Here is a 16,178-nt window from a genome sequence, read left to right on the forward strand (position 1 = left end):
GTGTGTGTGTGTGTGTGTGTGAATATTAGTCATGTTTCCAGGGCAAGAATTAAATAATCCGTGGGCACAAATTACTAAGAGAGCACAGAGTTTCAAGATAAGAGATAAGACTAGATAAACCTTTGTTGTCATTGCACAAAGACCCATTTAACGAAACTCTGAGGGCAACAACTGCAGATGCATTAAAGATAATAAACAAGAGACAATAAATCGAGAGCACGGATTAGTAATTTAACATTCACAGATTAGTTTCTGTTTTTTTTCTCCACGACACCTTCTGGGCTTCCGTAGAATTTAAACATTGGATGAAAAAACTCTGGGATAATTCAGTCTGGGCACAACAATGCTTTGATGACCTCAATCCAGTTGATTCATCCTGGCTCGGTGCCAGACAGCTTAGCGAGTGTCCTCAGCTCGTGGTCCTGGGTAATTATGTTGCCAGTGGACAGGGGGGGCAGCATGATGCTGGCATGTTTGGCGCTGTCCTCGCTGGTGCGTCTGGGAGCGTACAGGCGTCCAGATCCAGACATGTCTTGGCGGTTTGAGTGGGTCACAACATGGCAGCCCTCTGCGTTCTGACTGGGGATGGAGCAGATGGTGTGGAGACACCCCCACAACAGTATGCCGGCGATGACCAGGAGCAAGACGCAGCAGGTCAGCCAGACGCCCATGGCGAGCTCCAACCCGGCCCGGTCGTGAGCTTTGCTGCCGTCCCTCAGAGTGTTGAACACCTGGCACTGGTCGCGAACCGGATTGGCTGCCTGACACGTCACGCACAAGAAGTAGGCAGTCTGGGGGAGGAGGTTGGCCAGGTGCGTGCTGGTCTGACTGACGGGGATGCGTTCCTCGTGCATGAAACTCTTGCGCTTGTAGCCCATGAGCAGGCTGTTCCAGTTTGGGTCGTACATGACGCTATAGAAGGTGTCCAAGCAGCCGGGGGACGACGGCCAGCTCACTCTGGCCGAGGTGGCCGAGATGTTGTACACCGCAATCCCCATGATGCAACACTTGTTTCTGTAGTTGATCGGTCGGTCTGTCCGTGTGCTTGTAAAGCCAAGTTGATATGAGGGGAGTTTTCCTCGGTTATGACAGTCTTTGTGTTCTCATGGTGTAAAGATGAACTGGAAAAGAGAGATAACATAAACTGAGAAAAAGACTGACGGATTAATTCATTTTTCATTTAGTCCCAGAAATGTCGGATCTTTGTGCTTCTCAGCTAGGAACTTATTATTCTTTTTATTTTTAATTATTATTATTATTTTTGGGGCATTTTAGCCCTTTATTTGCTGGGACAGCATAGACATGAAAGGGGAGAAAAGAGGGAGAATGACAAGGATCAGAACCAAAGCCGTGGCCGCTACAGCGAGGACTGGGCCTCTGTACACGGGGCGCACGCCCTACCACGTGAACTACCCAGGCGCCCCAGCTAGGAACTCTACATTGAGCCTACATCACGAACAAGTAGTCGTTCCATGATAAGAGCAGGTTTGTTGGTGATGTGTTGCTTGTTTGGCGTGATTACGGTACACCTATAGAGGAGATACATTTTTTTAAATTACACGTAATGTCGTGGCCACCTACCCATCATACAAAACATCCAAAGTGAAAGAAAAGCATTGGAGGATAATAAGCATTCTATGAAGGATTATCTGGAATAAAGTGCAGTGGTGGGAGGGAGATGAGCGTGCCTTACGCACAGATGTTCAGCAAATGACATAATGCAGAATGATTTGTTGGCTCATCTGAGCTGTAAAGTCACCTGTTACAGGACAGGTGGCGTTCTCACAACCTAGAGTGGTTACAGTCTTTTTCAATCAGCGAATGACTATTAAACTTCATCAAACTATATGACTATTCATATGAACATTAGGTCAGCTGTTCACATGACCATAGTCATTTATCATTGCTTTAGCACAAAATGCACAGAGTAAGCCTTGCTATTGAATCATATTACTCTCAAATGCAATTATACAGATTGTGTAAATCTCTATGTGCAAAATAGATGGATAGAGGTAGGCTAGATGTGGAACAGTACAACCCCCTTACAACTTAGAGCAACCAAACGCAAACAGGTGACAGGTGAATATATCACAGCAGATGTTCTGGGGGGGGGGGGCTGCATCGTGCCAATTGCATTGAAGGAGGGATATTAGGTGTGATGCTGATTAAATGTCATGGCCAGACAGAGGAGACTGGATGACCCTTGAGGTTGACACATTTGCAGCAGATTTTCTTATTTCTTGCACATTTTGTACAGCATTTCCTGATAACGTCGCTGTTGTATATCTTTTTTCTGTAAAGCTTTCTTTATGTATTTGCGGTTGGCAGGTGTGTACACACAATGAGAAAGTACAGCCTGTCCCATGGCTGACATCGATACTTTTCAGCTGCCTCCATATACAACGTTAGCAACTGGACAACATACAACACACAACAGTGGGTAACCATCACACTGTCATTGGAGAATTAAGATGTCTCTGCATTTTGACGGTCTTGGTCTAATGATAAAGGAACTTTTTTTTTTTTTGTTCAAAGTGTTTTTATTGAACATCTTATCAAATATAAGATACACTTTACAATACGTTTTCTTTTTATGTTAACCAACCCACCCAGGAACAATCCCCACCTGTTGCACCAATACAAATATTAATTTGAGAAAAAGGAACGTTTTGTTTTGATGACAACAAATTAGTCATTGGTGGATTTATTTACATTTTCAACATGAGCAGAGTAGTCACCGTTGGCAGGTCACAGAGAGAGATGTGTAACACGTGGACTGAGGATTGTTCTAAGAATTTTAAAAATGATCCGTTTGTTTCAGTAAATGTGCCAAAGCGATGGAGTAAAACTGTAAAACCTTATTGATCATGTGTGAGTAGCATGATCAGTAGCTTTAGCTTTGATATTTGATATTTATTGAAACTTATAAAATGTAAAATAATTTAACTAACTGAAAACCGATGCCAGGTGGTGACATTAGAATACTTTAAAGTGTAAAATAGAAAAGTAGATTTGATCTTCCATATTAAATATCTTTTTATTTACATATGGAACCAAATAATTTCACATGGAAAGAATTAGCTGTGGACAAGTGTTCATTCAACAAGGCACAGTCAAGGTATGGTGTTTTTTAAATAGGCTTTTCTATTCCTTTTTTCCTGTTGCATCAGCTGTAGCCCATAGCAACAAAACCTATTAATCTATATGGTAATGAGCCATATTAAGAGAATATTAAGTGGTCATCCATTCAAAGCATTACTTACCAGAAAAACACTGCGAGCACGTGCTGAACATCCCAGTCTGTCGTGCCTGAGGTGTTGGTTCAGATCCACTATCCCCCCGTCCTGTTAGTCTGGAATCTGTTCCCCTGTCAGGTTCTGAGGAGCCCTGACGCCTGGTGCTGCCGTGTCGGTTTTCACCCTCAGGAGTGGACCGGAGATTGCCGTGTCCTTGTCTCGTCTGCTGTCACACTGGTGGGAATGCTGCTGGATTAGAGCAGCGGCAGCTCTGACTCTCTGCCGACAGGGGGAGAGGGGGCGCTGAAACCTCTTGCAGTGGATGAAAAGAAAAGAATGCATTGTGTAGAAACAACTCAACATCCAAGTGGTTGATTATAGTTATTTTCAAATGGCTGTAAATGTGGCTTCTTTGATATTGTTTTCTGTTCCCAGTTTTGTCCTGCTAGTTCACCTGCAGACACCATGGTGATATTGATCATTCATTTCCCCTTGAACAGCACTTTGGTCCGTATGGTATTTTTAAAAATCTAGTGGCAGGGTCTGGTGAGGGGGCTGACATGTTGTTCAGTGGCTCGATCCATCTGTCCGACCATTTGTTCTGCAGCAAAGTCTCTTAACAGCTGCTGGCAGATTGTCATAGCGTTTGTGGCTGTTCATGGTCCCCAGAGGTTGATTCCTAATGATGCCAATGATCTCCTGACACTTGTGTCAAAATCCTTTATCCTTTGCATTTTTAACCGTCCATGAGCTTTCCTCTACTGCCGCCCTCAGGTTCAAATCTTCATTTTGCCTACAAGACGTCTCCTAATCTACCAGGCAGGTTGCAAGGATTTATTATCGTCATTACACAATCCAGGATTGCAAAATGAAATGTAGGTGTAGTGTGACGATCTCATGGGACACTTTATTTAGTCATGGGACAGTTTATTTAGTCATGGGACACTTTATTTAGTCATGTCTGGTGTTCGGTCCACCACATTGGTCGGATTCTAATGACTTTGGTGATATCCTGCTTTTTCCTCTAAGATTAAAGATTAAGACATACTTTATTGATGGGATATTACATTTTATGTGCTTTTTTTTTAGGTGCTGACTTTTCTTCTATTACCACCATGAGGTTCCCATTTGTGGTTTTAAGGGGCAACTTCAACTATCTTGATGGATTGGTACATATTTCCACATCCCCCATCAACTTAGTTGATCGGACTTTTAATGTAATGCCATTGTCGGGCCAAAATGTCAATTTGTCCGATATTTTATTTTATGAACAAACACCTGCTAAACATCAGCATGTAGTGAATAAATTCATGAATACTGACGTTGGCATTTAGTTGAAGTCCCCACTGTGCTTGGGACAGCCTCGCAGAGCTGTTAGCACGGCAGTAATTATTGATTCACTCATGCGCTTTATGTATTGTGGGCTTTTAGGAACATTGCCGCCTCTGGGGGATGCTAACAGCCATTAGATGTTAAGTTAATTTAAAAAAACAACAACATATTTTGTATAATTTCCAAACATAAACTGTTGACGTGCCCTTGGATGTTGGTGTGTTGAAAGTATTTTCTGTGACAGAGTGCTTCAGTTACCTTCTCTACCCAGTAGAAAAAAAGAAGAAAAAAAAGAAACTATTTTCTGCTTACCATTTATCTTTTAAAGAGTCGTCCTCTCTCCCTGACGCATCATGGATGATAATAAGCATACAATGTTTATTCGAGTGATGAAATAAGTGTTGGTAGTTGGGACTTATCTTCTTCTCATCATCACTCATCTTTCCTTTGCATGCAGACCTTGAATCTGGCGTACAGCAGCATTTTCAACACCTACAGGAACTTTGTGGGTCCCCCGCACATTAAGGTCATGTGTAGACTGCTGGGTTACCAGGGCATCGCCGTGGTGATGGAGGAACTGCTGAAGGTGGTCAAAAGCCTGGTGAGTAGGACAGTAAGAAGCAATGGTGTGTGGGAGGTGCAGTTTCATTGGTGGGACTTGCTGCTGTTAGAGAACAAGGAGGGGTTATAGGAGGTCGCTTTCTTTGTTCTCTGTATACCAAATAAGCAGTTAAAAAGGGGATCTTTGTTAGACTAGTTTTTCTGTGTGTCTGTTCTTCATGGTTTCCTATTAATGAGTATTTGAACTGTATAAGCTGCTTAATGCTCTTATTCTCTTAAAGCTTCAGGGCACCATAATGCAGTATGTGAAGACCCTGATGGAGGTGATGCCCAAGATCTGCAGACTCCCCCGCCACGAGTACGGTTCCCCAGGTAACTGACCGTGTAGTCTATATCCCAACGTTTCACACCCGGGATTGTTCAGGTGCACCGGAAGTTCTACCGGATGTCCATCCCCGTCCTCTGTCTCTGTGTTGGTGATCTAACCTCTGGTGGATTTCTGAGAACTATGGTTACCTGGTCCTCAGATCTCTGCAGGGTAAATCCAGACAGCTAGCTAGACTATCTGTCCAATCTGAGGACTATGGTTACCTGGTCCTAAACTATGCAACACCATCACTAACAGGGACGTTGTAGAGCGTCCTCTGGTGGACAGACTATGCAACGCCATCACTCATAAAATGGTTGAAGGGCGTTTTGTCCTGTTTAAAAAAAATAAAAAAAATTGTATATATTCATTCATCGGTTATTCTAAACACAGATACAAATAATTTGGAAAATGCCTAATATCGGCCAATAATATCAGCGGGCTGTAGCAAATAGCATGCCGTCAAATCTCCATGAAGTCATAGAAAAAAGAATCATTGTTTGTACTCAAATATTTTTCTCTTTTTTTTTGTTTTGTTTTTATTCTAAAAAAGAGAAGAGAACCGAGTTGGGAGCGAATCACACTGAGTACCCTCATTTTGCAGAGACCCGTATATTATACCAGAAAATGAGCCATGTTGTTACAAAAGCAGTGCAAATGGCCAGCAGCGTGTGTTTCCCCCTGAAGAGGCCCTACGCTGACGTACAGCCCTGTAGACCGCTGAGGGCTGGGAAGCTGTGTGACAGATGTGAAATACCTTCAGGTGGGAGGTGATGTATACAGGCTCTATTTCTTTTCAGGTATCCTGGAATTCTTTCACCACCAGCTGAAGGACATCGTTGAGTACGCGGAGCTCAAGACAGTGTGCTTCCAGAACCTGAGGGAGGTGGGCAACGCCATGCTGTTCTGTCTGCTGAGCGAGCAGAGTCTGGTACGCATTTCACTTGGAACACTTCCAATTTCAGTGCAGATGTGATACATGGAGTTGATTTCCAACTGAAGTCTTATGGCTTATCAGTGCACATTACATCACATTAATGGTACAATCACTGAGGCGCCTGTACGCCAGTCGTCTGGAGTAAAATGGGATAAATGCATTTAAGTGATGCCATTTAGGAGAATTTCACTTATTCAGCATGAAATTAAAATGTGCTTTCATTTGACTTTCTCTGTATCTTCCTCCCAGTCACAGGAAGAAGTTTGTGATTTGCTGCACGCTGCACCTTTTCAGAACATTCTTCCAAGAGTCCATGTCAAAGGTAAGAGGAAAATAAACAGTGATTTATTTTCAGGTGGAGAGGTCCTGCTGAAGTGTTTCTACAGCAGCTGTTTCTGATACCTACACTCACAGGCTGAGTGAACAGCCGGCAGTACCTGATAGAAGTGAGATGCAGTAATCCTTTTAATATGGGGTTAAGACATTTTCAGGCAGTTGTTGCTGCAGAGCTTCCATAGTGTTCAACAGCTGGAGTGACAGAAGTGTAATGAACAAAAAAAAACAAGGGCAAGAGAACCCTGACAACTTCCTTACCTCACCACAGCTCCCAGATGAGTGGGGCTGTCTGATTGGCTGAGTTTTTTAAGCTTTTTTTGACCATCCGACAGTTCTGATGAAGCATACTTTCAGCCAGGGTTTTCTTATTATTATTACCTGAGATTTTTTTTTTTTTTGTGATCAACAATTATTATTAGAAACAATTGAAATGTTACAGTTACAGTCACATTTACTTTGAACATACACAGCACAAACTAAAGTATGACACGCAATACATAGCTCATGAGAGATAAAAACGAGATGACGAAGGAGATGAAAGATAGCAGTTACAATGTCAATATTAGCTGGTAAATAAAAAGCATTAAAAGTGATCTAGCTAAGATTAGAATCTTAAAAAAAAGAACTTCACAAATATATGGTTGCATTGGTTTTAAATAAGTCTAAATAATTCCTTAAAATAGCTGTGCACTGTGTGACTACTTCCAGCCGCAGACTAATGTAGTATGGTGTGATGGACTCAGAATAAAGTGTGTGTGTGTGTGTGTGTGTGTGTGTGTGTGTGTGTGTGTGGTGTGTGTGTGTGTGTGTGTGTGTGTTGTGTGGTGTGTGTGTGTGTGTGTGTGTGGTGTGTGTGTGTGTGTGTGTGTGTGTGTGGTGTGTGTGTGTGTCTGTGTGGGTCTGTGTGTTGTTGGTGTGTGTGTGTGCTGTGTGTGTGGTCTGTGTGTGTCTGTGTCTCTCTCTCATGGTAATGGAGGAACATGTCACCCCAGTTGAACAACTCACTGTGTGTTTTGGACCACAATGGAGCTCTGTGGTACAGAGGAAACACACGATATCAGGGTTAGGATACTGTCGATACATTCCATTACCCATTGTTCGGTGGTTTGTACCCTGTCATCTAGTGGCTTGGTAGAGCAGTAATCCCTTTTACAGCACTCACAGCATAAGTACAGAAAATGACTGAAGATTGTTCACAACAGAGACTTTTTAAAGAAGTTGGGAGTCAAGTTAGTTATTGGGTTCACAGTAGCTGCTGTTCTTATCCGTGGTCGTACCCGGCGTCTCCTCCACATTAAGCGTTCTGCCCTCAGGGGTACTTCCTCTCTGCAAGGCCACTCAGCTTTCAGGATGGACAGAAACACCAACACAGCAGTTTGGATGCAAATGGTTTAACAAAGGAATTGAAGCAAAAACCCGTTTGAAGCATCATTTTTCTAACATTTCTGAAAGCAGTTCTCTCTGAGAACAAAGTGACACAAGGCAGGGCTCGGTTCACCACGTTCCAAAGGTTTAATGAGACACTCCAGATATATATATATATATATATATATATATATATATATATATATATATATATGCTCCATTCACTTGGATGACGTGAGAGTGGATGGATGAGAAACAGGCTGCTTAGTAAAGGAGGATCGGTTCAAGGTCCACACCGATTCATCTTCAGGATGGAAAATGGAGTAACAATTTATGATACTAATTTATGATGCTGATTAAAACAGATGAGCGAGGCTTTGATTTAGTTACAGTTCAGAACAGATACACCGCCTGTAGGAGCGGGACTGCAGCGGATGTTTTACCAATTAGCGTGCAATAATTTAAGTTTCTACGTAGTAAAACTACAGTAATTCCCCGGGTTTGTTGATCTAGATTCTAGAGGGACTTGGAAGGAATATTTACAGAACTAACAGTTTACAGAATTACAGTTCATATTTACAGTCATGCAATAAGTTCATTGTTTGATTCTTTGCACTTAATATGTGTGTGTGCTAATTATTTAAAACGGATGGAATTTCATTAATATTACATTTGTGAAAATGTGATTGTGTAACTCCTTCAATACCTTTGGTACTCTCGCTGGGGGGGTCAGGTAGTTTTTTTTACTGTCACTCTCTTCCTGATTCTAGAAATAGATATAGGGCACCCAGATAGCTCAGTTGGTAGAGCGGGTGCCCATATATAGAGGTTTACTCCTCGACGCAGCCGGCCCGGGTTTGATCCAGCCTGCGGCCCTTTGCTGCATGTCACTCCCCCTCTCTCTCCCCTTTCATATCTTCATCTGTCCTGTCAATTAAAGGCCTAAAATGCCCAAAAAATAATCTTAAAAAAAAAAGAAATAGATATAGCTTTGTACTAATTCTTCTTGTGTTAAAGGGAATTGTTAAACTTCTACCGAGTGTGGACGAGGACGAGGGGACTCAGAGCGTCAAGCGCTGGCTTCTTTCACTGGAAACCTACACAGCAAATACTAAGAAAATAGAACATCACCAGACTCATCCTTTCATGCTTTTCTTTTCCTCGCTGTGTGCAGAGGGGGAACGCCTGGACGCCAAGATGAAGCGCTTGGAGGCCAAATACACAGCACTGCACCTGGTCCCACTGATAGAGCGCCTCGGAACGCCACAGGTAAAAACGCCGGGACAGGAAACTGCCGGTGGTTTATTTTTTGGGGCTTTTTCCCTTCATTAGATAGTGACAGTGAATAGACAGGAAAGGTGTGAGAGAGAGAAAGGATGACACACAGCAAAGGGCCGCAGGTGGTGGGGGTCAGTAGGGGGGAGTGGTGACTGGGTGGTCATTGGTTCAGTCCCCAGACTGACGGGAGAAAATCTGGGTGGGGAAGGTGAAAGAGCAGCGCTTGTCCCTCCCTCATCACCACCACTGAGGTGCCCTTGAGCAAGGCCCTTAGCCCCAACCGCTCCAGTGGAGCTGCTCAGTGACAGCAGATCAGCCTGGGGGGTTGTACGTGCAGCTTCCAGGTAGGAATGTGGAACTGTGGGAACGTGATCAGGGTGTTCCTGAAAAAAAGGACTGCCCGTTAGTGAACCTTCGCTGAATGAATAAAGGTTTAAAAAAGACAAAAACAAAGGTCAGACTCGAACCGGTTATAATAATAATATAATAAGGATTCCCCAAACGGTCCAAGAAGGCCAGCCTGGTCGCACGATCCAAATCTTCCTTAAAACTCAGAGGCTTCGGTTAATGTTGTTCTATCCAACGGAGATTAAAGTTAACACAAAGCACGCAGAAAGGGAGGGACGTCTGGCAGCACGTCTGGCAGCACCAGAACTAACCGGGAAATCAACAGTCATGGATTACAACTAACCGGGAAATCAACAGTCATGGATATAGACTAACTGGGAAATTAACAGTCATGGATATAGACTAACTGGGAAATAAACAGTCATGGATATAGACTAACTGGGAAATAAACAGTCATGGGTATAGACTAACCGGGAAATTAAGAGTCATGGGTATAGACTAACTGGTAATGAATCTTTTTAACGTGTCTCCCGTCTCTTTCAGCAAATCGCCATTGCTCGCGAGGGCGACCTTCTGACCAAAGAGCGGCTGTGTTGCGGTCTGTCCATGTTCGAGGTCATCCTCACACGCGTGCGAGGCTTCTTGGACGACCCCATCTGGCGTGGCCCGCTGCCCAGCAACGGCGTGATGCACGTGGACGAGTGTGTGGAGTTCCACCGGCTGTGGAGTGCCATGCAGTTTGTGTACTGCATCCCTGTGGGAGCCCATGAGTTCACAGTGGAGTGAGTGCAGCAGCGCACACATCTGTATCCTCTCTACCACTTTTAGTGATTTATTTTTTTATTTTTTACATAAAGAACCACATCGTTATTCTCATGCAACCCGTTCCTGCTTTTCAGGCAGTGCTTCGGAGACGGCCTCCACTGGGCTGGCTGCATGATCATCTCCCTCCTGGGACAGCACCGGCGCTTTGACATCCTCGACTTCAGCTACCACCTTCTCAAGGTGCAGAAACACGACGGCAAGGATGAGGTCATCAAGAGCGTGGTGAGTTGGAGAGATGACCATTAGCAGGCAGCGCAGGACTTGCCTGACATGATACAACTGGACTAAAATACTCATAATTCTTTGACGTTTTCAGGCTTCGTTTGTGAATGTCATCATAAAACTGGGGGTGGCTAATTGAAACAATTAGTGCCGTGCTTTGTTTATCCCGTCACATCAGTTTATCACATTTGAACCTTGCACTTTAAAAGTGCCCTGCCACACAAAACCATTTCTACCTGCATTTTTTGAAAAATGTCTCATTACTTTTGATGAGCTGGGTAAAGGATGTAGATAGCCAGGCTCTCATTGGCTAGGTGTTAGCCAATCAGAGTCAAGCAGCTTAGGTGGTTGAATTTTAATGAGAACTGGCCCAAATGGAGCAGAGTCTTCCTGCAGGCTTCCTATACCACGCTAGAATGGCTTGAAACAAGGTAACCAAGCTACAGAGTCCATGGTAGGACTTCAGACATTACCCCAAAGTCATCAGATACATGTGGCAGGGCACCTTTAACATATTCTATTACACAAGCACTTTATTTATAAAATGAGTCTTTAGGAACAAACAGGTCCCTGCTCTGTGCTTCACTCTACATTGATCCTTTAGGCAGCTTTAACCAACACTAAATAATTAATTTTATTAAGTGGAAAGGTCTTTGTAATTACAACATACCTGTGAATGTCTGCTTCTCTTCAGCCACTGAAGAAGATGGTCGACAGAATCCGCAAATTCCAGATCCTCAACAACGAGATTTTCGCCATCCTGAACAAGTACCTCAAGTCTGGAGACGGAGAGAACATGCCGGTGGAACACGTGCGATGCTTCCAGCCCCCGATACACCAGTCCCTCGCCAGCAGCTGAGCTGGCACGGACACACTGTCAGCGTCACTAGACTATCCGCAAATATTCTTCATTTGCTTTGGGTCTTTAGTAGCAAAGGACCATTACAGACGGAAGGTGGGCCACGTTTTTTGGTCAAAATTCTTTTCTTTTTTTTGTATTCACTTGTGCCTTATGAGAAATTGATATTTTCCCTTTATAGATGAACTATTCTTTGTTTTATACTTGCAGTTTGCTACAGATCAGGAAGGTGAAATTAGTTTTATCAGATACGTATTTAAGGCTTTGCAGTGGTGGAAGGTTCTGGGTGGGCAGTAAACTATTTTAAATGGGAGGTGAAAGTACATTTGAATTCTATATTGTAGAACATGCATGCTAAATATTTTAAAGGAAATTAAAAGGTAACAAAGCTCATAGTCACGTTAAGCATTTATTCACTGTGCCTTGTTTCAGATATTTTAATCATTTTAATTCAATAAATATGTAACAAATCTGTCTTCATCTCGAGCTTTTCATGTAAACACTACAAAAAAAAGTTCATAACGACTTCCAACTAAAATTGTCACTTTCAAGTATTACGAAAAACTCCATTATAGTGACTGTACTTTTTTTTAATGTAGTCATTGTCAGCAGGAACTCATAGAATATATATTAAAACTATTATTGGATTGATTTAATTTATAGAAAGTAAGTCAGTGCACGAATATGCATGTACATATAACAAAACATTTCTTTAAAAAAAAAATAAACTCATTTACAGCGCTACAGAGGAATGAAATTAAGTTATAACAGTTACTGAATATGACCAGGTCATATTCTGAAATGTAAGGCGAATTAAAACCATACAATCCACTGGTCTGTCCAAGTCACGTTCCCCATACAGTTGATTGTCTTATTGTTGTCATATTCCACAACAATGCTATGGTTGGTGAGTCAGTAGGCAGCTGGAAAAAAAACGGACAAAAACAACTTAATGATCCAATGAGGCAGTCATTGCCCCATTCCTCCTAGAGACGCTGTCAAAAGGCAAGCCCATTTCTCTGTCCTCCATGTTGTCGGTGGACTCGTTATGTAGCAGGTCATAGTGGGACGCCATGCCGTTGGCCGTGGGAAAAGCCCGTTCGTCCTTTCTCATGGACACAGCGAGAGAGGCCAAGCTAACGCTAATGTCTTTGAAGGCATGGAGCAGGAAGATGCCCACGATGATGGTGAGGAAGCCACTGAGGGTGCCGATCACGTCGTCGGTGCCCATGTGCCCCCACTCCTTGAAGAGGATGGCAGAGCAGGTGAGCACTGATGTGGTGAAGAACACGTAGTAGATGGGAGTCACCAGGGAGGTGTTGAATATGTCCAGAGCCTTGTTCAAGTAGTTGATCTGTGTGCTCACACAGGCCACCAGACCCAAAAGCAAGATCCATGCCAGTGGGTTCCTTGCTACGCTTTTCCCGCTGATTGCTTCCTTGATGGCGATCCCCAGTCCTTTGACACAGGACACTGATAGCGCCCCAATTACTGAGCAGATGGTGATGTAGACAAGGATATTGGTCTGACCATGACGGGGACCGACGACAAATATGAAGATGAGAGCCACAATGATGACAAGAGTGGCAAAGACAAAAAACCCTGGAAAAAAAAAGGAGTCAGGGTGTTTAGATGATAAAAGTATATAAAATATATAAGTATAAATAATTATTGTAGTCATTCATGTAGTAGTCACTCATTTGAGTTGAGCAAAATAGGCACCGTTTTGATATGGCATAGCTGTATTTCAGTTTATGTGCTTTTGTTTTAATATTTTTGTTGGGAAGCATGACTAGGAAGGAAACCTTAGGGAAAGAAATACTTCTGGACAAGATCTCTGATGTTAGGTTTGTTCTGTACCTGGGTCAACCAGCTTCTTAGCCATGTGCTCCAGGCTGCTGATCTCTTCCTCTTGCGGAGCGTGGATAACCATGGTGGTGGAGCCAAGAATGCTGAGCAGGCAACCGAGCTTCCCATGCAGGTTTAACCTCTCTGTCAGGAAGTACGACGACAGCACCGCACTGCAATAACAGTTAAAGTCAGCAGACACAGTGATTACAGTCCACAATGTACAAATATGAAGAGAAGCCAGTTTAGACCAGGTTGTAGTGTCCAAGTCGTGCAGAGAGTCTTCTGTACCTGACGAGCACACTAAGGGCTCCCAGCGGGGTGACCAGGGTCGCAGGAGCAAAGGCATATGCTGCGAAGTTGGCTGCTTCACCAGCTCCCACTGTAAGGGATTACGACACATTCAGTTAAGGCAGGCAGAGATAAACACTGAAATACTGTCTGAAGATTTAGTGTGTTGCAACAACATCAAGTACAAAGATGTAAGCCTGGGGTTTAGTGTTTTGCAGGTCAAAGGACTTCTGAGAGTCTGGGTTAAAAGTTGTTTTTTAGACTGGGTATATAATGGATTAGGAGCATTTCAATGAATAGTATCACACTAAAATACTTACTCAGTCATTTAAAAAGGTTGTGAGGACAACAGTTACTAAGTCTTAGAAATATCCTTTCAACCAAAGTTTTAATCCCAACATTGTGCAAATCATCACATCCATGCAACCTGTGCGTGTCTGATCACATTTAGAACTACTGAGTATCAGTACTTACTTGATAGTAAACCAGCCCACCAAAGCCATTCTTTCAGATATGCATGACCGCCCTGGCCTGCAGGACAAAAAAAAACAAAATTTTTAGACCATGTGATTCCACTCTTTTGAATAACATTTGCATGTAAGCAAAACCTAAATTACGTAACCATCACACTACAAATCAGCCAACTGAGCTGGAGTTGAAGTGACATGGTGAAGTTCATGTTTACTAGATGTTAAGACTGCTGATGACTCATACACACACACACTCATATACACACAAACCCACCCTGCAGAGGTGAGTAAAACTAAGCAAGCCTGAAATGTAGGGCAGGTGTAATCAGGTGTGTAAATGGACTGTCCCCATTGGTTTGGCTACTTAACTGGCTTTCAGTGTTGCACAACAAGAGCAGGGAGTGCCATCCTTCAGCTGACAATGTTGGGCAATTTGTTCCTTGGTGTAGGTTATTTGTAATGTGCATTAGATACTCAGAAAAAGGTCAGTACCTGCACGCATCGATCCCTTCCTTGCCAGCCTCAGAAGTCCTTTCTTCTTGAGAATAAAGCTGCCTCCAATGAAGATGCTGGAGCTGATGGCCAATCCGAGACCGATGTAAAAATCATACTTCCCCCTGTCCTGACCCATGGTGAAGCTGGATATGTAGTCGAAGTGGCCCGTCACATTGACGACCAGACGGTAAGATGCTGACCAAACGTACAGTCCTGGCCAGCCCAGACACCTGAGAACAGAGCACGTGGAAGACAAAGCATTTATCAGCTGCCGTAAAGAAAAGTCAAAGGGTAGCTAGGTTACTTACAACAATGACCTACCGTTACCACAGGCGATATTACAAAGTAGAAAACTGCTATTTTGGGATAAATCCATACGATTAACAGCAGATTTAGATTAATTAAGGACCATCTTGTTTCTCTGCGACTGGTCCTATACAAACACACGGGAAGGACTGGTCCGTTTGGCTCATAGACAGGTTTGTCTGGGTGTTAACGTTACTCCATCAGCAGCTATGTCAACATTTTACTTTTAAGACAGGAGTTCCGGAAGCGACTGGTTAACCTTAACCTGGGAACGCTAGGTGCAGGGTTATGAAGTCGCCTTTTACACCAAGTTTGCAAACTATCTCGCGATTAACGTTACATTTACACTATTGTCAGTGGCAGCAGCACTGTGGTGGCACCACAGCGTTACATTTTGATAATTCTACAAGTATTTAAATGCCATTATGACCCTAGTTAGCCAGGTTAGCTTTCATTAGCGCGACGGCTAACTGGCTGGCTAGCAAAAGTCGGTTAGCGGTTATCAAGAATGAGGGTAGCGGTTGCTTGCTAAGCTCGAGAAGTCATAATGAGTTCAATACCTGTCCAAATGTGGCTGGTTGTTTCCCCAACAACAACAAAGTGGTAGTAGCTAGAGGTTAGCTAATAGCTAGCCTACTTCCTGGCTCTGCGGCTAACCATCACATAGCTACTGCGTGCTCGCTCCATGTTCAGCCAGCAGCGACCAGCTCCGCTCGACGACTGCCGCACTGCGAGCTTCTTTCTTCTGCTTGTCACAGGAGCTGTGTGCCCTCCGCCGGCTCGAGTCCAGTACCACACATGAACTAGAGCTGAATACAAAGTCCACTCTTAGTATTAATATTTGCCATGAGATATTTATTGCAGTCATTTTACATTATAAAAGCACAAACTAACTTGTAGTACGATTTAAAAAAAAAAAAAAAAAAACTGATTCAAAATTCGTGTACATTACAATCCACAACACCAACCAAATGACATAAATGTATAGTTTAATGACAGTAGGCTATATCAGTCCCACGTTTTACTAAAGGAATTGGAATAATTTATTGTAAATCTATTTCCATCTATCTATAATCGGATCTATTTGGACCAGAATGGACAT

At 43.2% G+C, this 16,178-nt stretch overlaps 3 protein-coding genes across 6 annotated transcripts in view; 1 reads left to right on the forward strand and 2 right to left on the reverse strand.

The window, feature by feature from the left end:
• Window positions 1-12,140, forward strand: part of cyfip1 (cytoplasmic FMR1 interacting protein 1) — a 38,718-nt gene extending 26,578 nt beyond the window's left edge. For all 3 annotated transcript variants that reach the window (XM_032526697.1, XM_032526698.1, XM_032526699.1), the window contains 8 exons: window positions 5,026-5,169; window positions 5,411-5,501; window positions 6,297-6,427; window positions 6,683-6,755; window positions 9,309-9,403; window positions 10,304-10,542; window positions 10,660-10,807; window positions 11,502-12,140. In XM_032526697.1, the coding sequence (XP_032382588.1) occupies window positions 5,026-5,169; window positions 5,411-5,501; window positions 6,297-6,427; window positions 6,683-6,755; window positions 9,309-9,403; window positions 10,304-10,542; window positions 10,660-10,807; window positions 11,502-11,666 (1,086 nt within the window). In that variant the 3' untranslated portion in view covers window positions 11,667-12,140. The remainder of the gene's footprint in view (window positions 1-5,025; window positions 5,170-5,410; window positions 5,502-6,296; window positions 6,428-6,682; window positions 6,756-9,308; window positions 9,404-10,303; window positions 10,543-10,659; window positions 10,808-11,501) is intronic.
• Window positions 46-3,542, reverse strand: fndc9 (fibronectin type III domain containing 9). The gene is made up of 2 exons (XM_032526803.1): window positions 3,264-3,542; window positions 46-1,121 (listed from the first exon to the last, which is right to left on the reverse strand). The coding sequence occupies exon 2, from the start codon at window positions 996-998 to the stop codon at window positions 372-374; it is 627 nt and encodes a 208-aa protein (XP_032382694.1). The 5' UTR covers window positions 999-1,121; window positions 3,264-3,542; the 3' UTR covers window positions 46-371.
• nipa2 (NIPA magnesium transporter 2) lies at window positions 11,795-15,895 on the reverse strand. Of its 2 annotated transcripts, none has more exons than XM_032526774.1 (6): window positions 15,637-15,895; window positions 14,768-15,000; window positions 14,280-14,336; window positions 13,806-13,896; window positions 13,527-13,687; window positions 11,795-13,268 (listed from the first exon to the last, which is right to left on the reverse strand). In XM_032526774.1, the coding sequence occupies exons 2-6, from the start codon at window positions 14,904-14,906 to the stop codon at window positions 12,616-12,618; spliced, it is 1,101 nt and encodes a 366-aa protein (XP_032382665.1). In that variant the 5' UTR covers window positions 14,907-15,000; window positions 15,637-15,895; the 3' UTR covers window positions 11,795-12,615. The 2 variants fall into 2 exon arrangements, with proteins under 2 accessions (XP_032382665.1, XP_032382666.1); XM_032526775.1 differs by lacking the exon at window positions 15,637-15,895 and adding an exon at window positions 15,092-15,129.
• Window positions 15,896-16,178: the final 283 nt, after the last annotated feature.

This window comes from Etheostoma spectabile, chromosome 9, assembly GCF_008692095.1.
Source record: "Etheostoma spectabile isolate EspeVRDwgs_2016 chromosome 9, UIUC_Espe_1.0, whole genome shotgun sequence".
NCBI classification, from domain to species: Eukaryota; Metazoa; Chordata; class Actinopteri; order Perciformes; family Percidae; genus Etheostoma; species Etheostoma spectabile.